This window comes from Malaclemys terrapin, chromosome 9 (assembly GCF_027887155.1).
Source record: "Malaclemys terrapin pileata isolate rMalTer1 chromosome 9, rMalTer1.hap1, whole genome shotgun sequence".
Taxonomy (NCBI): Eukaryota; Metazoa; Chordata; order Testudines; family Emydidae; genus Malaclemys; species Malaclemys terrapin.
Genome location: NC_071513.1, coordinates 88,902,437 through 88,928,492, shown reverse-complemented (window position 1 = coordinate 88,928,492; position 26,056 = coordinate 88,902,437). Strand labels below are relative to the sequence as shown.

Genomic DNA, 26,056 nt, shown 5'->3' with positions numbered 1-26,056 from the left:
AGTTTAACATCTCTAAAAGATTTGTTAGACTTTATCATGACAATTGCAAAGGATGATCTCCATGTTATAGATTGTTACGATACCCAGGGCTATCATAAGTCAGCTCACTGACCTGTTACAAACCTTCTGTAGGACAGATTGATGCAGCACATATCTAATAGCTTGATTTTCAAAGAGGCTGAGTGCTCTAGGTCCCAATAAACTTAATGGTATTTGTGGAAGCTCAGCAACTCTTGGGGCAAGGAGAACAAACAGGCAAGGTGGCCATGTGTAGAGTAGAAAGTTTGGAAAATGTATATTGCAAATTCATTCTACAGAGGAACCAAACTGGAGCCATCTCCCCACTCTGATATTTCTTCCCTCTATGAACCACTGACCCAGCTGGGGGGTACTAGCAGCTCTACTTAGATGGATGCTTAGACACACCTGCTACTATTCAATGCTAGGAGCCTGGAGCAGACTGGCAAGAAGATGGGAAGAGCGAGATATGACCAAAGCTAATTAAATGCATGCTTTATGTTTCAGAGTAGATTACCCCAACTTCTGCAGGAAGCCAGCTTGAATTGGAGAGTGACAGTGGTGCAAGGTGCCCGCTACACCTCATCTGTTGGGGACTGAAACCAGATCTGTGAAGCCCCAGAAGTGAGAGGCAATGGTTTCATGGAGATCATAGCTAGAGGACACACCAGTGTGTGCAACTTTCACTAGCAGTGCTCTACGCAGCCCAGCTGCAATTTAAAGCTTCCCTCCCCCATCAGAGCCCACTTTGGGGCACAATAGCCTCTGTTGAGGCACAAAGTGCAGCTCCCTGTGCCAGTCGGGTAAATCGATTCCAATATTCACAATCTAAGTAAGGCCTTGATTGCAATGGCTCCGCCATGGTATTGCTCTGTGCTATTAATACTTTATGGTGTGGATGTTCTAACCCACCAACGGTGCTTCGACTGTAACTCGGCTCCTCTCAATGCACCTCAAGAACCCTGAAAACCCTAAGATATAGCAGGTACGTTTCAAAGAAAGCCAAAGGATTAGGAATGAAAACAGTTTATTCTGGATACAGGCTGCATGTGGAACGGGGAACTGGGTTTAATGGCCATTTAAGAAAAAAAAAAACAATATATTGACATTAAATAATGCATTCACATTAAATTCGAACTACTTTGAAGAGGCAGTGTTTGATATCGGATGGAAAAATAGAAGCCACGGTTGTTAACGTCGCAATATATCTAACTTCATTTTGCCTGTAAATATGGTACAAATCTCACAAGCATACTGATTGGGGGCCCCTGCAGCGTTTAAGCAGAACTTGCACTCTTAATTACCTTGCTTCCGTTGGTCAGATGAATTGACCTTAGAGTTCTTTTTGAATGGAGGTTTTTCTCTCGTATTTAATTATAAATGTACTCCTGCCAGACTGCAGATAGCAGCTACTGTATAACACTGTTAATGACTACCAAAATTCCACTCAAACACTCACAAATCAGTAGAAAGTAAACCACCAATATAAAGCTCCACCTAACTGTGAAGAATTGAAATTGCAGGATAACTTGCACTGTTTTTACAATGTCTCCAGTCACCACTCCAGCCCGCTCCCTGTGAACTAATGAGTGCAAAATCTCATTTTAGTCCCAGGATCTGACCTTCTTTCTCCACATATCGTACGTACATGATTTGTCTGTCTGGAATGCCATAGGCCTCATCTGCTCTAGGGAATGTCTTAACACTTTAGTTCTAAATGCACTGATTACCTTGAAATACCTAGTTTTGTATTCCATTTCAATTTTTCTAACAGAGACATATGAGCTGAAGCTATTTTGTTTTTGCTGAAACTGTATATTGCAGATCCAAAGGAAAGGTTACTTTGGGCTCTTCTCAGATATGCTGAGCTATATTCTGTTCAGTTACACCAGTGTTCCACTGGTATCAGTGTGCTATTGCCGCAGATTTACACTGGTGTCATTTAGGTCATGTCTACCTTAAGGAAATTTGCGCCAGTGTAGCTACATCAACGTAGTTCAAAAGCCACAGTTAGCATAAGCCCTGCTTTGAGTCAGTGCAGCACATATATATTTGTGATTTGCACAAGTGTAAATACATAATCATAGAAACACCATACAAATATCCTTAATCTAGACTGGGCCTGAGATCACAGTTTGGCCCACAATATTCTGAAACTTTGCTACCAGCAGAAGTTCCATTCATTTTATTTATTGAAGTGCTCCATTTTTTCATGTTTACACATTAAAAATGTCATCTGTGACTAGATTCTATAACAGAGCTTTAGTGAAATAAATACTTTCTGTTCCTTCATTTGCTGAATGTTTGCAGTTCTCCATCAGGTGATGTAGCTTGCTGTAACCCAGATTGCCTCATTACCTTCACTCAGGAGCGGCTGCACTCAGGAGCGGCTGCTATTCCTCATCTGGAGTGAAGCCACCAGTGCAGTGTGCCCATAAAAGGTCAAATCACAGAGAGACCCATATGAGCCCAAGTGGAGGTCAGAGTCTGATAGCTTATAGAACAAAAATGACACAAGCCATACATTGAATTTGGAATTCAGCTTTTGAGCACATTGCATTTAAATTAAGGACTGTAATCAAGATGGAGTATGGCAGAGACATTAAAATTCTCCCTCACTTACAGCTACAAAGCATTAGATGTAAATGAGGGGAAAATATAGTTGAATGAGAATAACTGTACCCTGATGGCCCAAAATATTATAGCAATAATATGACATTGCAAGTGTTATTTTAAATAAAATATTTGGTGACAGGGTAGGTCATATCTCTGAACAATAAAGAGGGAAATTGATAGAGTAGGTTCTTTTATGCACGCATAGAGATCATGAAGTAAGATTAGTCTAGCTTCTATGTGGCTTCTACTCAGCTAGTTTAGATTTGCATCAGTGTATCAAGGTGAAGAATTTGGCTCAGCATTTGCAACCTATCAAAGTCTGTCAGTGTAAAAGTGCCATCAAATCTCGTTACCCTTCACATGGCTAGAAAGAGAAAATTTGAAGATCTAAAATTTCAAATAAAGTTTTATTTGCACAGACTACAATGTGATTAAGTCCTTAAGGATTGAAATATAGTGGAAATCATCGTTTTTCCCGCATTTATACAACTTTGTCTTACGAGACAGACTCTTCTGAAAGGCTGACTTAAAAAACCAAAAATACCTATTAAACTGGAGCAGTTAGTGCCAATATATATAGTTTGCATACATATTTGCAATACACACTTTTGCATAGTGCATACTAGAGCAGAACCTCACCAATTCCTGGTAGACCAGTTGCACATTACCAAATATTGTGAAGGAGCAAATAAGAGGGAAAATATCACAATACAAGGGTCAGTGATACCATAGTCACAAAAGGTACTCTGTGTCTTTAATACTGAACTGCAGATATCAAAATAATTTCACAGAACACTAGGAAATGTTCTGCAGCATATTTTGTAAAGCCAGTCTTCCTAATATGAGACATATCACTACAGCAGCCCATCATTAAAGATCTGTGGCCCAGTACCTACATTCCTTGCATTCACCAAACTCCTGTTGACTCACTTGAGAGTTTTGGGTGCCCACTATTTGAAAGGGTAAGGCCATAGCTGAAAGATGGAGTGAGAATGCCAGGCTGCTTCTGAAAACGATCCAATTTACCAAGTGAGCAGTAGACAGAAGTTCTACTGTATTCTTAGCGCTGAGATTTTCACTAGTATTATATTGTGCAGCATCACAGCCTCACTACAAATTGGGCCAATTGTGGGTTTTTGTTTATTTATTTTATTAGATAAACTTAAAAGGAAGCAAGTGCTGAGAATAGGTGGAGCCACTGCATAGCCATTTAAAAAGCAGCAGAAGTAACCTCAAGATAGAGTGCATATCAACAAAATATTAGTTGAGCTCATTTTATCTGAAAGCATCCTCAAAACAATATAGACTATTATAGATACACTGCAAGCAATTTAAGCTTGACTCACCATACTGGCAGCGCGGACCCTGAAATCCTGCTGGACATTGGCACATTAGGGATCCTCCTTCAGAGCATTTCCCTCCATTGAAGCAAGTGCCTACAGAGCACAACACTAGGGGAAAAAAAACAACAAAGAAGAATCTTCATTGTACAACTCTTCAGAAAGAACTAATACCTCAGAATGTCATATCCTGGTTGTAACAGAAGCCTCCCAAACTGATGTGAATCAGAGGTCTGGTTTTCACTGAAAAAGTTAAATGAGAGTTTGCCTTGTTCTTAGGGGCATAGGCAAAAAGAATCTTCCTTCCAATTATCATACAGATATGATGTACCAGTCCAGGATAATAAAATATAATGTAATGTAATAATGGCCTTGGGATAGTTTAATGGGAATGGTGTGGTTTGACTTTAAGATATTTAAAGGGTCGAAAGCAGAGTCTGGCAAGATTAAGAATGCTACCAGATTCCACAGGGAGAATGATGGAAGGGTGGATGAATTGCTGTGGTATAATGCAGAGATGATTGAAACTCACATCTCAATAGATTATATAACAGCTACAGTGAGACAATTTCCTCCCCCTGTCCCCCAAATGCACAATACAGAACCAGCTGAATCAAAACAGTCTCCTTGTGCCTGAATGTATCGAATATAAAGGTTAGTTCAGCTACTCTGGTGCCTTAAAGAATTCACAGAGAGTCTGCATTATTTTTCCAAGAAAAGGATTTTACATTTCCACAGAAGTTCAATTTGATAAATTCCTTTTATGCTTCAGATTTGGTTACAGATTTTAAATGCATCTTTGACAGCATTTACAGAGAAGCAAAGAAAACAGAGTCAATAGCATGAAGCAGAAAGGGGCAACCCCTCAAGAAAAATGACCACAAAAGCAAGGACACTGCATACAACCCTAAAACATTTTATTTTGTTTAGTCTCTCTCATACAAAGCATAGGCCAAAATGCTGTACAGGGGAAAAAATAGCCAAAGTAGAGAGAAGTTCAGAGATACAGTAAATGAATGGAGAATCTGAGGTAAAGAGATACAGGTTTCCTCTAGATGGTAAGAGCTGTAGTAGAGAAGTTTCTAGACCTAACAATGGTCATACCCATTGTGGAGGGACAGACTGATACCAGTGCTACATGAGTGCAAGGTGCAGAGCAAGAGAGATGGGGCCAAATTTAGTTGGTTTAGGCAGCCACAACTCTATTATTTCAAAAAGAATCTACATTTGCTTATATCAGCACTAAACTGGACATCAAGTCTATGGAAGGCCAGAGAGATTCTGGCACACCAATAAATTATGAATGTTGAGCTTCTAATGATAGTCCTTGCAAAGTATTTCTCAGCCATCTTAAAGATACCTGGTGCTACTACGCTTTTTAAAAAAGTCTATGATAAGAGACCATTCACCTTTATGGGAATCCTAAATGTATCTAAAAAGCAATAGAGAGAGGCCATCTTTTCAAAACACATAGTCAACAAGTAAATAAGACCAGATGGAGAAATGTATTCTATCTTTTGCCTCACAACGTTGGATGGATCCTGTAACAACTTACAGTGCAAGCAGCCAGATTCGTCATGTTCTTGGGTCCATCCTGGACAACATTTATAGACAGTTTGATGCTCTATGATGTACACTTGTTTGTAGACTGTGTAATACCCCGTCCTATAAAATAAGAGTCAATGGAAGAGAATTATCCCAACTTCCTTCTGCGCAGCTTATTCCAAACACAGCAGTAAGGTACACAGGATTTAATATATCACACACATACCTGTAACAGACTCATTTCAGACATAATCAAATGGTTCTTGTACCTGAGAAAGTAAAGTGAAACATGTCCCACTGTCAAAAACTGGTTTAGCACTTAAACAAATTCTGGTTCTAGGTGCTTAGCCAGTGACATCCACCAGTTCAGTGGTTTGACTCTTTAAAACCTGGTAGTAAATGTGTAATTTTTTTGTATTTTAAATAGTTTATAGATACAGATTATAGACTTAATAGATTATAATGTTTAGACCTTAATATAAACCTATTCAAAAAAATAAATAAATAAATAAATAAATAAATAAATTTTACCCACCACGATAAATGCTAATGTGCATAAACACATGCCTCTGATAGAAATACAAACTGACTGCAAAATCCCAACAGCACATACCGATATATCCATAACAACTTTTTTGTGGGGAGGGCTAAAGGTATTGTAATACATTTCTCAGTACATATTTCTTGGGCAAAGTATGAAGCATTCCTATCAATTGCCTTACCAGAAAACAGGTAATAAAATAACTTAGTTAGCAATCATGCATTACCTTCTCTCATAGGCCATACACCACCTATGTCTTGTGCAGCCTTGTTTCCACATCTTGACAACCTGGGTAAAAGCCTGAACACACGGCTGCCGCTGTCCCACTATTGCCAGCTCTTGTTCCAGACATACATTTGGCCTTTGGGGGAAAAGGAGGAATAGAGAAAAGGAATATAAATATAATAATCTGTATTATACACTAGGAAAGTCATGTCAAGAGAACTACATAAATGGCTGATTTATCCTCTCCACACTGCTCCATTACTGATTTCATGCTACTTTGTTATTCAAAATTATTTGAGCGATATTGGGAAGGGCTGCTGGGAGCACCCAGCTGAACCAGGAGCCAGTACTCCGAGGTCTCCTTCAGCCCACCAGGCTTGAAGGGTTGTGAGGGTGAGCAAGCGGGGTCCTGTCAGAGCCTTGCCTGTGTTCTGTTGGTCATTTAAAATAAAAATACTTCCGTTGTTTCAGTGAAACTTTCTGAATTCAATGAATCTGCATTTTCTGACCAAAAAAGTTTCACTAAAGAATTTCTGACAAGTTCTAGCTAGAACAGACTCACACTATGTGGATCGAACAAGAGAGAGAGCGAGAGCGAGACATAACACACACTGATCAGTAGATTATACATATTGCGAGATAAGCCCTGCACCAAAGAATTTACCATCAGAGCATACAGTGTGAAATCCTGGTCCCAGAGAAGTCAATGGGGTTTTGTTATTGACAAAAAGGAGGTCAAAATTTCACCCATGGTGTCAAAATGTTGATGTCTTTTTATGCTCAGTAGTGCTGCAAATTAAGGCCCTGATCCTATAAAGGTTGGTGCACATGCTTAACTTTACATACTTTGAGTTCAATGACACTAGTCCTGTGAGTAAATTTAAAGCCATGGTTAATTCTTTACAGGGCCCGAAAGCTTAATCCTGTTTTCACTAAAATCAATGGCAAAATTCCCACTGATTTAAGTAGGAGAACATTACCTTGCAGGCAAAATGAAAAATGCAACAATTTCTAAAAGTAACTATAAACATGAAAATCATTTTCACATAGCTACTAATCTCAGGTTTCTTGATGTCACTTCTGTATGAAATGACAAGGAAATTCTGCTAAATATTGCAAATTTATGGCCAAAGCAATCATTGATTATTTTACTGTAGATATTTTATCATGGGAAGCAATCTAAACAATAATCTCCATTAGATATATGTCACAATTATTCATTATTTCTCCTAATACTAGGTAATTCTTTTATTTCAGGACATTCACTAATTTCTCATAGAAGGCAAGAAAGATTTGGATTTGCACTACAAGTTCTCCCTCTGTTTAGTAGATTTAAAATGTACATAAAACATTCATTAGTACTTGTAATTTATACCTTGGGACTTCAAAAAAGTTTCATTCAGTTTACGAATGAAATGTTTCATTGCAATTATAGTCAGAGTGTAAGGATCAGATGATACAATGGGTTAGGTTTCTGGTATTTCCCTCTTCTGGGGTCCAGAGTACAGATTTTGACTCACAGCAGGATCAAACATGACGATGTAGGGGCAGTTCCTCAACTAGTGTAAACTGTCATAGCTCCATTGAAGATCTGCCCTGTATTTGTTATCTTACCCTAGTCCCCATCTATGAGGGGGGAAAACCCCACACCATGCAATTTGGTATGACTATTAATTGTTACTTAAGAGACCAAGGACTGAAGATGTCAAGTTCTAGAGCTCAACAGCAATTGCCTGCATCATTTTCTTGTCAGTATTTCAGCTTAAGGGACCTTCCCAAGGCCACACAGCAATTCAGTGGCAGCGTCAGGAGCAGAACCCTGGTGTACTAATCCCCATTACTCTAATCTAACCATTAGCCAGCACTGCCTTTGCTTATTTTCTCCTTGTTTAAAGATGCACAGGTTTTAGCTCCATTCTCCCATTGCTGAAGTTAAAATTTTCCATGCATATCTCCCTTTATGAGTTGCTTAAAGCTTTCCAGATGCAGGTACATTGGCTTCCTTTCTTTATCGCTAGGAATGCAAAAATTGATATAATTAGTTAAGGACTCTATTTTGCCAGTCCTTATGCCCTTTTGTCCTCCATGTTCCCATGACTAATCCCATTGACTTCAATAGTACTACTAATATGAATAAATATTAGTCACATGGAAAAAAGCAATGCAGCATCAAATCATCTGTTTATTAAGACTTATGCAGAGGAAGAACAAAAACCCACATCATCTGCTTGCTCTATGTGCCCTGAACACCATTTAAAATGCAAATTTGACTCTCCCCATCCCATTCTCCCCACACACACATCAATCAAACCGTAGCAATTCCATCCCATATAATCCTCAACCAGCAAGACAAGCAAATGAACACTCCCTCTCCAACAATTAGCCATATTCACATTCTTCCCCTTATTCCTCCACCTCTTCAAATGGTGGGGAAAGCCAGGCATAGCACTCTACTTTATCCTTGCTACATTACATACAAACCTAGAGAAGTTCCACTACCCAGGATATAATTATTTTAAATATATTATAATTATGGTTCTCCAAGGCCAGCTCCTCTCTCACTGTGACTAAATCATCTATCAAAGCAACAAGTGGGTTCAAGGGCATGTTTACAAAAGGAGAGCTCTATACACTTTTTATTCTCTTATTCTACACACAATCTGATGCTATTTGTTAATGGGCTTTTAAATGTTAAACAAGCAAACAGTATAAAGTTTATATTATGCTTTACGATTGTATTGATACAGCAATCCTCAAAAGCTTTTTTTCCCTCTTAATATGCTTTTCTTTGTCAGCCAAAACCAACACAAGGTTCTTAGCCTGTCAGTCTAACTTAAGCAAACCAGAAAGCTCATTTTTAATATTTACATTATGAGACTGCCCTTTAAACAGAAACACCCCAGACATTCCTAACTCCTGGGTTTATGGTCTAATGAACAGATAATTAGATGTACTAGAAGAGATAGCTGCCATAGTTAATCATACAGACTGTTGTTCCTGTGAGTCACTGCTTACTATAGAAGAGAAAACTTCATTCGTAGCAGAGGCAGAGTTAAGTCCCATAGTTTTATTTCTAGTAAGGAACATGTAGCATAGAACTGTGTGGACAATTCTAATGATTTTATCTCCTAGTATTTGGAGTTTTTCTAAAAGCCCCCAAACCCAAAGTAATGTAATTGAGTGAGAATCTCACCTTTCCATTTAAAAATAAATTTGCAGAGAAAAGTTTGGGGAAAAAAAGACCACAAAAAGCTCAGAAGACAAATTATGTATTATAATCTCATATTATAAAATCATATATAATCTCATATATCCAGGGCTGGCTCAGGATTTCTGAAGCCCAAGGGTTTGAACACTGCAAATAAAGGAATTCCTTTTCCAGTTTCTCATAAGCAACCAATAGTAAATCAATTCTTATTTCTGAATAAAATGAACCACAGTTTATTGGCAGGTTCTAGCTAGCAGAACTCCCACTGGTATTACAAGCTGGCCCCAAAACAAGGGGAAAAGGGAGACTCTTCCCCCCGCCCCCCCCACACACCTCCCATTACTGAAGTTTTTACTCAGTCTTTTACCCAAGTTAAACTCCCATTTGTCTAAAGACTGATTATAACCTAGAGTGCCAGATCACTCTCTTACCCATGGAAAAACCCACAGGAGGAAGTGCAGTGGGGATGACCACTCTGGATCACTTTACAAAGAGCAGGTTTCACCTCCTGCAGCCCAGAGACCTGAGGGATGCACCAGAAGCACAGAAGAGACATCTCTGCAAGCCTCCTGTGCCTCCCTACAGCTCTTGTTATTAGCAGTTTCAGCTGCAATAGAGCTACACTTCTAAGCCTCCCTACTATACTGTTCCCATCCCTGGAGCTTCACCTCAAGGGGAGTTCCATGAAGAAATGAATGTCAAGTATCAGGGGCTGGCCGTGTTAGTCTGTATCTACAAAAACAATAAGGAGTCTGGTGACACCTTAAAGACTAACAGATTTATTTGGGCATAAGCTTTTGTGGGTAAAAAACTCACTTCTTCGGATCCGAAGAAGTGAAGCTTTTACCCTCGAAAGCTTATGCCCAAATAAATCTGTTAGTCTTTAAGGTGCCACCAGACTCCTTATTGTTTTTAAAGAAATGAATGCAGCCTTTCCTATGCTTGTAGGTGGGTGGGTGGGGGCAGCAGCGGCGGCTTAGTGTGTGAGGAGAGGGGAGGAAGGATAGCACATGTAGTCTCCCAGCCCACTATATTTTAGTCCCACACCTATACTTGGATCCTTCTGAAAGTTTTGGGACCACATTGTTAAGGGAGTTTGCCCTCTTGACACACACAGATGGCAGGGCCATTGAAGAACAGACACTGAGGGGGTTATAACCCCTAAGTCATCACTCTCATTAACTATTGGGATTTTTTGCCTAACAAAGAACTCTGCCCTCAATTCCCCTGAACGTACGTGTAACTGAGCAGAATCTGACCCTCCATAAAAGCTTCAGGAGCTTGCCTATACAAAGCAATGCTACTATAGCTCTTTATGCTGCATAAGGGCCCAGTTGTGATTGGTTCTTACAATGGTGCTTGCAGAGTGCACATCCCATAGCAGAGACCAGTCACAAATGCAGAGCATCCACTCACAGGAGCATAGGAATTGCTACCTCCAATCACTCCAGAAACACACTTTGCTCCAAAGGGGACAAGGCTGGGTGGGGAACTGGCAGGGCTACACACTTATCTCCCTGAGAATATAGGGGCCTGTGTTAAAAAGTGGAGGGAGGAAGGCGTCAGTTGCACCATCCCAAAAGGTACACCATTCCTCCCTGAGATGAAGCTCTGCACTGTACTTGTATGGCCCTTGAAATTCCCATAGAAATAAAGCTCAGTATTATTTCTACAAGCAGTTTTTCAAAATAGAATCTAGCTGGTAGGTTTAATGGCAGTGAGACAGGAGACACACACATCAAGAGGTCTCTAAAGGCATCTCTCAACAGTGCAAATGTTAGATCAAAGCATTAATGAATATGAATGAAGGATGATTTGGCTGTCTATTTTTGGATCTTTCTGCAGGAATTAGATAAATTACACCAACTTCTCAATTCAACAAGAGAGCTGTTAATGTGATACAAACTCTCCTCTTACTGGGGATGTTAACTGAAGAATCTGTAGCCTGAATACTATTGATCTCTCTGTGAAACAGTCAGTCAATAAACTAACTCTGTCATAAGAATAGAGTTACAAAGATGTAGGAGAGTTTAATCTGGAATACTGCTTTTCTTCAAAAACAATAAACATGGTTAATAGTCCCTCCCATTAAACAAAGATATCCAGAGTCAATGATGATCTTACGTCAAAATTAAAAGAAAGAAAGAGCCTGAATGACTTTCCACATTTATTTTGAAAAGGTAAAAAGAACTAATCTTGATTAATCTGAAACTCGTCACCAGTGTAACTGTGGTCCAAATCTTAACTGACTCCAATGAAGTCAATAGGACTAAATTCTGGTCTAAATTACATCAGTCTCAAGTGACGCCACTGAAGTCAATGGAATTGCTTTAGACTGGTATAATTTAGCCCCAAATTTAGTCTTATGTTGTGTGACAAAGTTCCTCCGGTGGGTCCTGCACTTATTGGCAGATTTTCTTGCCTCAGAGATTCACCATTTGGGTTGGAGAACAGTAGGGTTACCATACGTCCGGTTTTTCCCCAGACATGTCCGGCTTTTCGGCAATCAAACCCCCGTCCGGGGGGAATTGCCAAAAAGCCGAACATGTCCGAGAAAAATACCGGCCGGGCACTTCCTCTCCCGCGGCTGCTCTGCTCCTCCCCGGACTCAAACTTCGGCTCTGTTTAAGAGCCAAGCTGCCCGAGCCAGCGCTACCGGCTTCAGGCAGCCCCCGTGCCTCCGGACCCTGCGCCGCCGGAGCAGAGCAGCTGGAGCCAGGGAGGAGAAGTGCCCAGCCGGCAGCTGGGGTCCGGAGGCACGGGGGCTGCCCGAAGCTGGTAGCGCTGGCTCGGGCAGCTTGGCTCTTAAACAGAGCTGAAGTCTGAGTCCGGGGAGGAGCAGAGCAGCTGGAGCCGGGGAGAGGAAGTGCCCGGCCGGGGGCGCAGGGTCCCAAGGCATAGGGGCTGCCCGAAGCCCGAGTGCTACCAGCTTCATGGTTTGCCGAGCAGCCTCCCCGGCTGGGCGCTTCCCCTCCCGGGCTCCAGCTGCACTGGGGAAGCGCCGGCCGGGGGCGCAGGGTCTGGAGGCTGCCCGGCAAACCGTAAAGCCGGTAGCACTCGGGCAGCCCTTTTCACGTGGCTGGGAGGGAGAATGGGGAGTTAGGGCAGGGACTTTGGGGAAGGGGTGGGGAAAGGGCAGAGTTGGTGCGGGACATGGTTGGGAAAGGGGCGGGGCTAGGGCCCGTGGAGTATCCTCTTTTTTTAATTTTTTAAATATGGTAACCCTAGGGAACAGCCCAGAGACCTTCCCCTCTGGAAGAACCCACAGTCCAGATCAATTGGGAGGTTTGGGGGGAACCTGGGCCCACCCTCTACTCCGGGTTCCAGCCCAGGGCCCTGTGGACTGCAGCTGTCTATAGTGCCTCCTGTAACAGCTGCATGACAGCTACAACTCCCTGGGCTACTTCCCCATGGCCTCCTCCAAACACCTTCCTTATTCTCACCACAGGACCTTCCTCCTGATGTCTGATAACACTTGTGCTCCTCAGTCCTCCAGCAGCACACCCTCTCACTCTCAGCTCCTTGCGCCTCTTGCTCCCAGCTCCGCACACTCGCACCACAAACTGAAGTGAGCTCCTTTTTAAAACTCAGGTGCCCTGATTAGCCTGCCTTAATTGATTCTAGCAGGTTCCTGATTACTCTAGTAGAGCCCCTGCTCTGGTCTCTCAGGGAACAGAAAACTACTCATCCAGTGACTAGTATATTTGCCCTCTACCAGACTCCTGTACCCCACTGGTCTGGGTCTGTCACAGTTGTTATAATGACTTTGGTTAGAAACTTCACTTTACGGAAGTCTGTAAGTTCCTCACGACCCCGCTGTACAAGCCGAAAAATCTTGACACAAAGGTCTCTTACATATCTTCTTGCCAGAGAGTGCTTGTAACAATAGAAAAAAAAAAGTGTCCTGAGCCTAGAAGTGTTGTGTCCACAAAAATCACAAAGGATGTTGGGTTTTTTTTTTTTTAAATTTGTGTAAGTTTTTTCCTTTCCAAGAAGAAGGGGGAAAACATTAAATTTTGATCTAAAACAACAACCTATTAAACAAGTCATGCGATCAATAGCCTCAAGAACCTTAACGTGTTGTTATATCCACAGTCCAACACAGACATGTTGGAGTCCAACAATGTGTTGAGATGACATGTAGCATTTCTTCCTTTCTAACAGCTACCAAAACCATTGGCCTCCACATCCTACTGTGGACTAATTTAAGCACCACACTTCTCTTCTAAAGTTCCTCAGCTATACCGGGGACCTTAAGGAGCTGAAGGGCGTACTATCCTCTCTACCTTGGCCTCTCTACTGAGCCTGCTATTGGTGCTAGCTGTGAATCTTGGGGCCCAATCCTGAACCTTTTCTTCCTCCATTCATCGCACTTAGGAAGGAGGGGCCACACACACACAATCAAGGAAACTATCACATTTAATAAAAGTAAATATAAGAAATGTCATTAAAATATTTTACAACGAAATGTCAACCAACAATATTTAAAATAACAGGACTGATCCTGCAAACACCAGCAAATATTAATGTCTCTACACCGGTCTTCTTTCCCTTGCTTGGATGGGGAGAAATTGTTCTTCGACACCAGTGACTTCTTCTGCATGGAGTTTGTGGGGTGGGCACTTGGTGGGGTTCAGGGACTCCCACAAGTTCATCATTTCCCTCCTTGATGATCAAGAGAGTCCCCATGCAAGGGGTTTCAGGTGCCGGTGGAGATGTGGTGCTGGGAGTCCTGCAGTCTCCATGTCCTCCTCCCAATGGCTCTGGGGAGTGGCAGATGTCTAGAAAGAGGGTCCTCTGGGTCAGCAGCAGCCTGGGCAACAGCTAGTGGAGGCAGCCCATGGACAGTTGCAGTGGCCAAACCCCAGACTTGTTTGGCCACTCATTCTATCAACGTCTCCAACGTCCCTATGGTGAGCCTCCTGCTCCACAAACTAGCTCAAAGTCTCCTCCTGCTGAAGAGCTTTGCCTTCCTCTGCTCTGAGGAACTGCTCCTAATTCTTCCTTCCATCTCCAGGAGCAGCTCTTTCAGGGTCCTTCTCCATCAGCCTCTGCTATATTGAGGTGCTGCTACTGCCCTCCTGGTGGAACAGATTCCCTTTCTGGAGGCAAAGATCCTGATAATTCAAAGACAAGAGCTTCTTCCAAAGGGGAAAAATATATAAGACAAGAAATGCCCTATATAACATTGTTTTGCTGTAGAAGGCCAAAATGTTGATACTTTTGAGCATTCCAGGAATGCAACTGTTACTATCCTTAGTTCTCAGACAACTTGGCAGCCCACGAGGAAGGAAGAGGCTACCAACGATAAAAAAAAGTGTACAGTAATTCCTCACTTAACGTCATCCCGGTTAATGTTGTTTCATTGTTACGTTGCTGATCAATTAGAGAACATGCTCATTTAAAGTTGAGCAATGCTCCCTTATAACGTTGTTTGGCAGCCTCCTGCTTTGTCCACTGCTTGCAGGAAAAGCCGCCCAATGGAGCTAGCTGGTGGGGGCTTGGAACCAGGGTGGGCCAGCAGCCCCCGTATCAGCTCCCCTAAGTTCCCTGTGCGGCAGCCACCCAGCAAGCTATCAATTGCTAGGCAGTTCAGGTGTCCCTCCTGCCACTGCCATATGCTGCTCCTGCCTCTGCCTTGGAGCTGCTCCCAACATATAGAACATCTTTTGTCTGGAGAAAAAAAATTTCCCTGCAACTTAATTCCCCCTATTTACATTAATTCTTATGGGGAAATTGGATTCTCTTAACATAATTTCGCTTAAAGTAGCATTTTTCAGAAACATAACTACAACGTGAGGAGTTACTGTACAAATGTTCATACAGTCTCAAGTTGCAAAGGATTGGCAGTTCCTTACAGTGCCTATGTTACCAGTTTGCAATTTCCAGCACTTCAAATGCCCTGGAGGGTAAGGTGTCCATAGTAACTTACCAGCCGCAGGTTCCAGTTCCTCTCATGGCTTAGGGTCTTCCTCAGGTTTGCTTGGGAGGCGGGTTCCTTAACCAGCTCTTCCGGGAACAAGCAAATGGCATCATTCGTGGGCCCTGATGCCATTTCACCCTGGCCCTCATTGGCATCAGGTCAGACAATGAGGCTTGAGAAAGGGGTTGTGAGCCCTTGAGGGCACCCAGTCCAGATTGTTGTAGAAGGGGCACATATCATGAGCCCTCCTCCAGCCTCCGTGAAATTTCCCAGTGCAAGTGAATGTTCCTGATGCTCCATGAAAAGTCAAGGAAGATGGTATATTCTGACCACACATTGATCAGCTCCCAGTCAGGGTCGACAGGCCAAGCGGCTGCACTAGTGGCAGAATCCATGCTCACCTGCATTGATCAAAAATGCAGTGGAAAGCAGTTCTGATGGAATACCATTGAAAATAGAGGGACAGGGACCTTAAACATCAGGTAAGGGGCAGGAAGAAAAAGGTTCAGTGTATTGTGGAAATTGGGTGGAAGACTATTGACACTCAAGACCTGGTACCCACCCCTTGTCCCTGTCCACACTGCAAACTGGCATGGGTACAGGACTGTGCCACAGCCTGAGGTGTGTACTTACCCATATCCCTCAGGTGGGCCATCTTACTTGCCCCTCTGCTCACTTTCAGATACATGCTTCTGGGGTTTAGATATGAACAGCGAGTTACGGCACAACTATGCACGTGGACAGTCACTAGTGTATACATCTCCAATAGAAGGGGGGGGGGGGAACCACCCACAATGCTACTTTGCAAAAAGACATCAACAGATACAAAGACAACTCAAATCTGTAGGATCAATTTCTGAAATATATCAACTTGTTTATGATTTAGAGTATGTGCCTCATCTATTTGTCCAGGAAACCTAGAAAATAAGCATTTCACATACAGACACTCAAACAATTCATGCAAATGAACAACCAAATATAATCTTCAAGTGGATATGGAAGAGTGTGTTTTCATAACAAGAACAAAGACATTTCCTAGAGGAGAGTCTTCTGGATGACAACACAACACAGAAACTTAACATCAGCTTTATAGCAACATCACTACCATCACATTTTCAGTGTAATTCATTTCTCTATGAATTTCACAGAATTTTAAGACTAGAAAATCCAATGGAACTATTCCATGATCTGTCTTGAAAAGACGCACCCTGAGGTGCTATTAGATAGATATGCTATATTTCATAAAATTTGAAACAATGATAACTTACATGAAACAGTTGCTGGGAAGGTCTTTTTTGGTTAAGGTGTATGAAGCAGAGTTTTAATAAAGCAAGAGCCAAAAAGGCTGGTTTTAATTTACACTGGATGCAACAATACCCGGCACTGAGTCAGTAGGGTTGAAGATCCGTGTTCCACTTTTTGTTGTCAGTGAAAACCCTATTATAATGGGGCAGTAGCACCACTGTAGTTAAGATTGAATCATTTCTAAGTTGGCTACTGTTATCAGTACCTGTCCAGCTCTATTTAGTGAATGTCAGATTCCTACTGGTTGTATCTAAAACACTTTGGTTAAAATAAATGCATCTTTTGGATGTAGCATGCCATTGTCTACAAATAGCCTAGAATCATGTCTTCATCTACCAGCACTGTAAGGGGCCAGACAGCCGCATGAGCCAAATCTTAATAAATTTGACACACATTACTCTCACTTATATAAGCCCCGATCCTCATCCTATTGATGTCAATGGTAAAACTATCATTTACTTCTATGGTGCAAGATCAGGTCATTAGTGTAAAGCAGGATATTGGGTGGTATGTCCAGCCCTGAAAAATAGAACAGTGGCCATCAGCACATGCCCATGCTGTGACATTCCTCTCTGGATCCGCTAGATCACTCCAGTCCTGGTCTCTGGGAGCCTGCCTTACCCTGCTCTGCTGTAAGAACCCCCACTCCTGGGCTGTTCATGCACAGCCTCTGGCATATAAGCTTCTCCTTGGATTGTGCAACCGAATGACACTAGCCAATATCTCCAGTCCTGGACACAACCCTAAGAACTTCTGTCTTGCACAGGGCTGGCTCCGGGCACCAGCTAAGGAAGCAGGTGCTTGGGGTGGCAAATACAAAGGGGCGGCACTCCATCCGCTATTGAGTCGGCATGCCTGGGTTTTCGGCGGGAGGTCCCTCAGTCCCTCTTTGAGCTGCCGCCGAAGTGCCGCCAATCTTTTTTTTCCACCCCCCGCAGCAGAAAACCTGGAGCCGGCCCTGGTCTTGCAGTGTCCAATTATGCCCACTGGACACTGCAAGATTATATGAGTTAATCAATTTAACAAAGAAATTGATATGTACCAGACTTGTTATCCAAGGGGAATTTCTGACACACATCAAACCAAATACACTTCTTCAGGCAGAATAAACAAACGGATTTATTAACTATACAGATAGATTTTAAGTGATTATAAGTCAAAGCATAAGTCAGATTTGGTTAAATGAAATAAAAGCAAAACGTATTCTAAGCTGATCTTAACACTTTCAATGCCCTTACAAACTTAGATGCTTCTCACCACAGGCTGGCTGGCTGCTCTTCAGCCAGGCTCTCCCCTTTGATCAGCTCTTCAGTTGATTGGTGTGGTGTCTGTAGATGTAGGTGGAAGAGAGAGGAAGAGCATGGCAAACATCTCTCCCTTTTATCGTGTTCTTTCTTCCCTCTTGGCTTTGCCCCTTCCCCCCCCCCCCTTCAGAGTCAGGTGAGCATTACCTCATCACAGTTCCAAACTGACCAAAGGAATGAGAGTGACTCCCTTAAGAGTCCAACAGATTATTTTGTTGCTGCCTAGGCCAGCGTCCTTTGTTCCTGTGAGGCTGGGCTGGGTTAGTCCCATACCTGCCCTGATGAACTGCCTCCCTGTTCTTGGAGAGTTTTTGCTTGTGTTTGCTTTAAGCCATGAGGATACATTTTCAGCCTCATAAGTATATACTTGAAATTATAACCTATAACATTACTATAACAATTACTATAATCACTATAACAACAATGCTCAGTGCATCATGAACCTTCCGAAGGCATTCAACATGACAAACGTTGCATTGGATACCACACAATCATTTTATAAAGACGAACATGGGGGCATAGGGTGTTCTCCCAAGGTACAAAGCATCACACAACCATTTGATTGGTGTTAGGTGGGGTAGGCTGGTTGCACATATGAATCCATGTTTGGAACAGGCAAATTACAGGGACAGTGGAGAAAGCCAAAATATGGTTTCTACTGATCCACATGTATCTCCTGAGCCACAGGTTTCCTATTATCACATGGAGACTGGTGTGCATTGCTCTTTGGAGACAAATAAGATGACCAAAGTGCCTGCCACTTGAAGAATGCAATTATAAAAAGGAGAGTGCTGTGGGGGAAAAAAAATTGTAAAATAATATGCATCTATCAAAGCAAGCACACATGGTTTGTCAATAAGTAGAGGAGCATTTATTGGTATAAACACTAACACAAAAGGGTTGAGATGTAACGTTGCTGGATGCCACGCAAGGGGCTTTGCGCTCATCTGTTATTGACTTCAAAACTGATCGTTTGCATAGCAACTGTACCTATCCAAATGCTCATCCAGACTTCGCATGTTTGTTTTTTAATATGGGATTAACTCTTATGCCACAATATATATGTGCAGTATGGGCCTGTCAAGGAATTCTTTGGACTAACAAAAACTTGAGGCTAATTTCTACTGTGATTTACACCCTGGTAAATCCAGATTATTATGGAATTATCACAGTATAAAGGAGAGTACATTTGTCCCATTGATTTAAATTCATTCATGTTTTCTCATATTTATGGGATCAAAGATACATCTAAACACACTGGAAAATATGGTTATATTTCTTTCAATTTGTAATGCTCCACATCTCTAGTTCCTGGTGCACACATATGCAATTGAAGCAAAACACCTCAATAGTTTAAAAACTTAGGGTCAATTCTTAATTACACCAGGGTAATTCCAGAGTGCCTATGGGCTCTGATTTTAGAAAGGTATAAGTGAGAGCAGAATCTGACCCTTAACACAAAATAGCATGCTGCCAATGAGCAATATGCAAATTTTGAAATGATTTTCTTTGTTATTTCTAAATCATTTCCCCGCTCACCCCTGTCTACTGTCTCAAAAGCAAAGATCTTAGTGAGGGCTAAAACCATGGCAAGTCTAAAGTTTTAGTTATCCATGCCTAAAGAAATAAAATCTTTCACTGGTGAAACATACCAGCTTTCCAAATGTTCAGATAACTCCCAAATACAGGCGTTTCACCAAGCTTCCAGTAACTAAAAAGGCCCTGCTGAAACAGTGTCCAAATACTAACTCCTCCTCTGTCCCCCTCTGCTGCTTTTAGTACAAATGCCTTGCCTTATCAGTCATAAATCTGCATGCACAGCACTATAATAAACATACGGAGTTGGACATAAACAATACACATGCACACAGAGGGAATTCGACAGAGGAATTTTTATTAAGACCAGAAAGTGCATATACATGACAATTATTCTGAACAATGGTAAAAGTATTGCACAATGAAATGCACAGCAAAGTCCATGATTTCTCTTGCTGTACGCATATTTAGGCTGATATTGTCAAAGAATCTTATGGGAGTTAGGAACGCAAATCCCACTGAAATTCAATGGGAGCTTGGGTTCTAACTCCGACTCCTTTCAAAATCCAGCTTTAAATTTTTAAAGCTGTTTTTAGACAATCATGATTAAGTCTGGCAAACTTCCAAACCCTTCATATCATGTGTGTTATGTGATTTATATGACAGTATACCCATAAGTATTTATAAAAGTAGAAATTACTCTACAATAGGGAACAGTTAGGTTCATCCTCAAAAAAAAAAAAAAAAAAAAAACCAGCAGCTTTGGACTATCAGGTTTTAAGTTATGTCTTTTCAGCTTTTCACAACATAATACGAAAGTCTTGAGCTCATTTTTCTCAAAAAAAAAAAAAGTTGCAAAAAGTGCAACAAATCAGGAAAGGAGAAATATAATATGACGACACTCACTCACTATCTTTAGACTTCTTGCCAATGCAAACAGCAGAAGAAAAACACCTTCATCTCTTGAGAGACCCTAAATTCCAAGTTAATAGATACTATGTTGAAGCAGAGACTCAAAATGTAAGATCTTGTAAAATGTGAGCTGTTTCACAGTCTACGTAATTAGAGTGACCTGCATGTGCTCTCTCTGGTCCTCACCAAGAGTACCAGAGTGCAGGATGACAACTAGCCTATTTTCTATTCAGTGTAAAAGTTCACCACTTCCCCTCAAGATGACAAATCTTACATTAAAATATGAAAATAGCCCTTCTCCCCCCCCCCTCCAGGCTCTCAGTCCCCACTACACATTCCACAGGGCTTGGGCTTCAGCCCCTCAGCGGTCAGCCTCTCTCCCCAACCCCTTCTGTTAGTTTTAGTGAAAGTCAGGGACAGGTCGTGGGCTTCCGTGAATTTTTGTTTATTGTCCACAGCCTGTCCCTGACTTTTTCTAAAAATAACCATGACAAAATCTTAACCTTAATAATAGCCATTGATGGACCTATCCTCCATGAACTTATCTAATTCTTTTTTTAACCCAATTACAGTTTTGGCCTTCACAACAGGTTGACTGTGCGTTGTGTGAAGAAGTACTTCCTTATGTTTGCTTTAAACCTACTGCCTATTAATTTCATTGGGTGCCCCTGGTTCTTGGGTTATATGAAGAAGTAACTAACACTTCCTTATTCACTTTCGCCCCACCAACCACCATTTTATAGACCTTTATCATATCCCTCTTAGTCATCTCTTTTCCAAGCTGAAAAGTCCCAGTCTTTTTAATCTATCCTCATATGGAAACTGTTCCATACCCTTAATCATTTTTGTTGCCCTTTTCTGTCCTTTTCCAATTCTAATATATCTTTTTTGAGATGGGGGGACCAGAAGTGCACACTGTATTTAAGGTGTGGGAGTACCATGGATTTATATAATAGAAAATATCATGCCATCTTATTACCTATCCCTTTCCTAAGGATTCCTAACATTGTTAGCTTTTTTGTCTGCTGCATGTGGAACTGATGTTTTCAGAGAACTGTCCACAATGACTCCACTCTTTCTTGACCGGTAATAGCTAATTTAGATTCCATCATTTTGCATGTATAGTTGGGATTATGTTTTCCAATGTGCATTACTTTGCATTTGTCAACACTGAATTTCATCTGCCATTTTCTTGCCCAGTCACTCAGTTTTATGAGATCCCTTTGTAGCTCTTTGCAGTTTGCTTTGCAAATCTATTGAGTAATTTTGTATTGTCTGCAAATTTTGCCACCTAGCTGTTTACCCCTTTTTCCAGATCATTTATGAATATGTTGAACAGCACTGGTGCCAGTACAGATCCCTGGGGGACACTGCTATTTACCTCTCTACATTCCAAAACCTGACCATTTATTCCTACTCTTTGTCTCCTGTCATTAAATCAGTTACTGATCCATGAGAGGACCTTCCCTCTTATCTCATGACTGCTTACTTTGCTTAAGAGTTTTTGGAAAGGGACCTTGTCAAAGGCTTTCTGAAAGTCCAAGTACACTATATCCAGTGGATCACCCTGATCCACATGTTTGTTGACCCCCCTCAAAGAATTCTAATAGATTGGTGAGGCATGATTCCCCTTTACAAAAGCCATGTCGACTCTTCCCCCAAATAATCGTGTTCATCTCTGGGTTTGATAATTCTGTTCTTTACTAGATTCTCAACCAATTTGCCTGGTACTGAAATTATTCCAGCAAGTCTCCAGCTCCAGATCCATTTGTAGCTTTGGGAATGGGGGTGGGAGTAAGGTGGGGGAGGATGCCAACTCTGCCCACTTATGGATGAGGTGCAGCTCTGCAGAGATGCAAGTTTTGAACTATATCAGCAAACATGGAAATCAACATTTTAGTTTAAGGCTGTATCTAGATCCTCTAACAGATCTTTTAAGACAGCATTCCAAGCTGAAAGACACAGTAAAGAACTATGCCCTCTGTTTGAAAAGAACAAGATTCTTCCTTCCACTTGTTAATGAACAATTAATCTCTTTGTGTAAATCTATTAGATACCTAATCATGTATTACTGGTGAAAAAGAAGAGACCATTTCAGTACTTACGATGAACACTAACGATACTTATTGCTTGAAAGTAACATGAAAGACACTCCATTCAGCTTCTGTGACAGCTTAGCTTTCCTGCTTTCTGCTCTGTCTTACATAGTTAACTAACATCTTCCCAAAAGTACATTCTGAACAGTATATTTGTTCAATCAAATTGAACCTTCTCCCCTTAGTTCTTATTCATGCAGAGCCCCTTTACTATATGCTATTTGACATGAAACAGAATCCCTGTTGCTGCCTTAACTATGGTGTAGCTTCTCACCACCCCATAGCCTCAAACATATCACAACTTTAACCTGCAAAGCTCACTGCAGCAAAGTAAACCCATAGTTCCAAAAAAACATGCTTTTTAAACAGGAGATGTTGGTGACGTCTCATTTGGAGGGGAGGAATAGCTCAATGGTTTGAGAATTGGCCTGCTAAACCAAGTTCAATCCTTGAGGGGGCCACTTGGGGATCTGGGGCAAAATCAGTACTTGGTCCTGCTAGTAAAGGGAGGGGGCTGAATTCAATGACCTTTCAATTTCAAGGTCCCTTCCAGTTCTAGGAGATAGGACAGCTCCGTTAATTTTTATTTTAATTTTAAAGTATTAAGCAACAAGGATTTGGAAAAGATCTGTATACTTGTACTCTGAGTGAATAATTCTGGAATCACCAAAGTTCTAATACAAGAGCTAATTGTCTAAAAACATGGTTGTCAGAGATGGTCACCCTGTAATCTGCTATGCATTAAAATCTCCCCCCCCCCCCCCCAGGGGGATTGGAATCAGACCACGAGCATAAACAAATACCTACACAGAATCATTACATTCTAGCTAGGAGTGAGTTCTTGAGTTACTAGCAGACTAAAAACAAGTATGAGAAACATATGGTGTATTCTCATCCAGATAAGGTCTTAACTGTCCTTATTCAGATAAAAATGGAGTATGTTGTCAATCCTGATGGCTTGGATACTCTATGCAGATATCAGTATGCTGCCATTCATGATATTCCTTTTCACAGAGACTCTCTCTTAAAAAGGTAACTAGAATAAGCAAACAAATTTATTTGGGGATGACCTACCAAATTCAGAGTTTCAGACTTAAAATGACATTCTCTGAAGTGTATCTTTTAAACTAATATTACCCTCAAAACTGCACAACCTTGGTTAGCACAGCAGCTTAAGCCAAATGTGAATAAATCTGGAAATACAAGTCAATGGTAGTCCTTACGTTAGAATTAAAAAAAAAAAAATCTGACTGCAGAAAACTAACTCAGACCCACCAAGAGTCTTTAACAAAAGGAGGAAAATGCTTCCCTCAGACAGCGACCCTTAAGTACGCAACATAAAATTAAGAGATGTTATTATTCTAACTAAAAGTAGTTTTTCTGAATCTGTATTTGCAGACTATTCCACAGGGAATACATTGTGCAGTAACAGGAACTGATAGTCTATCCAGAGATTTAGATTCAATGACATCTACAGTAACTAGATGGCAAAATGAATCTTGCACGAGATGGACTATGGAAATACAGAGTGGTAAACAGAGCTGTTTCCTTTTAAATAAAAAAGCATTGTTAATGTCATGATGGTCTAACACTAATATTTAGGAAATGCTGTCAGATTGTTTACAAGTGTAAAAAGGATCACTTTTCCCACCCTCTGTAAAGTCATGGAGACTAAAACCACGATTTGTGCTTACAAAACACAAGGCACAGAACTGTGAACACAGATTTACAAACCTTGAGGGTTGTTCTACTTTTTAAATGATTAAATACTAGTTTTTCAGGTCACATTTTTCAATATTCATAATGTTACAACATACAATGACGGTGGCATGCAAACATTTAATATGTTATTGTATACATTTTACATGAGCTTCGGTATGCAAGAATCGACACCCACTGACCCAATATTAATGAGTGGGCACTGATCCCTTTGTGTCTGCAAATTAGCAGTGTGTGTATATCTCTAGGCAGCTGCTTTTTCCAGTTCTCAACCTCTCACCTCTCTCTGGTTCAGCCCTTTAGTCTTCCTAACTGGATTTACATTTTACTATCCAGTATTCTCTACTGACGCTTTTAGCACTAGTCAAAGCTGAAAACGCCCTTTATCCCATGAAACCTGTAGAATATTGTAGCTGTTTCAGGCTCAACTCTGTCCTTTCATTGTTATACCAACATGAATGGGTCTCTGCAGAAAATAAAGGATCTTCATGCATTTTCAAACCCAGAGTGAGGGAAGAAGGAAGGCTTAGAAAAAACACTTTTCTTCTGAGATTACATATTTCACTAATAACCACACTTTACAAAATATTCCCTATAACTGGAATTGTTCACCTACTTACAAGGAAGCTATCAAACAAAAGAAAAACCCAATTAATTTTTTTGTCACAGGATGAGCACTAACATGTACTCTACAGATAGCACTGAATTATGTCTATAACACACAACAGCATCCTTGGTGTTAAGCAGGCATAAGACAAGTCCTTGACCTAAAAAGTTCACAGTCTAAACAAACAGGATGCAATGCCTTTTAAAAATCCCACCCCCCCTCTCCAAGATTGGTTAGTTTTTATCATTGCAACCCCCAACTATAGCCTCAATGATCATTTAATCATTCTGAGCCTGCAGTTCTTTCAGAGCAATTTCCAGCACCACTGGGCATCTGCTGCATCCCTCTGCCAGCGCAGGATTTATAGGAGGCTGTTTTGTAGGTACAGATCTAGCCCCAGTAGGGCTGTACAGTGCTAAGCGAGCCCTAGGTGTAGCTGGCTGCTCAGATGCGCCACGGACACGCATTTCCTACGCAACTGAAGGAAGAACCCTAGGAGCAGCGGTGCTTCACTTCACTTACATGCCCTGCTGAAGTTGCAGCGATGCAGCCAGGGTCCAGGACATGCACAGCAGCCAAGCTCTCAGGGTCATCTCGGGGATCAAGGGCTGCCAATCGCCAGCTGCAAAAGTTGAGCGGGCTCGGCAGGAGCTGGCATCGGGCAGGGGCGAGGGGAGGCGATGCGATGGCTGCTGGAGCAGTTCGTGGTCCGGAGCAGAGCCGCCGGGGTGCTGAACGGGTGCTTCTTCCCAGGCTGCGGTGCTGGGAGCCAGCCGCTCTCAGCTCCGCCGCAGCCCCGGCTGCGTGTGATCAACAGGCTCCATGGAGCCCCACACCTCCCAGCCGCGGCCCTCCAAATCATTCAAAGCCGCTGCAAAGCAGCAAATCACCGACCTCGCAGCCTCCTGGCCCAGCCCACCGCCCTCCCGCGGGCGGGCTGGGCAGGGCTCGGCGGCTCCGCAAATCGGAGCGGTTTTACCTGCAACTTCTTTCGGGGGTGGGCAGCTCTAACTCCGCTTTACACCCTTCCCCACCCCCGCAACACCGCTTTCACAACTGCCGCCTCCCCACACGTAGCATAACCCAGTCACGCCTGCCTCAGTGCCCCCTCCACCTCCCCCACACCGCTTACACCCGCCCGCCTCAGTGCCCCTCCCCTCC

General features: G+C 42.0%; 1 protein-coding gene across 4 annotated transcripts in view; it reads right to left on the bottom strand.

Annotated features, from left to right (window-relative positions):
• LOC128842694 (multiple epidermal growth factor-like domains protein 6) overlaps window positions 1-25,730 on the bottom strand; it is a 267,105-nt gene extending 241,375 nt beyond the window's left edge. For all 4 annotated transcript variants that reach the window (XM_054038817.1, XM_054038820.1, XM_054038818.1 and 1 more), the window contains exons 1-4: window positions 25,418-25,730; window positions 6,287-6,421; window positions 5,530-5,639; window positions 3,981-4,085 (exon numbers count right to left, since the gene is read on the bottom strand). In XM_054038817.1, the coding sequence (XP_053894792.1) occupies window positions 3,981-4,085; window positions 5,530-5,639; window positions 6,287-6,421; window positions 25,418-25,488 (421 nt within the window). In that variant the 5' untranslated portion in view covers window positions 25,489-25,730. The remainder of the gene's footprint in view (window positions 1-3,980; window positions 4,086-5,529; window positions 5,640-6,286; window positions 6,422-25,417) is intronic.
• Between the last annotated feature and the right edge of the window lie 326 nt (window positions 25,731-26,056).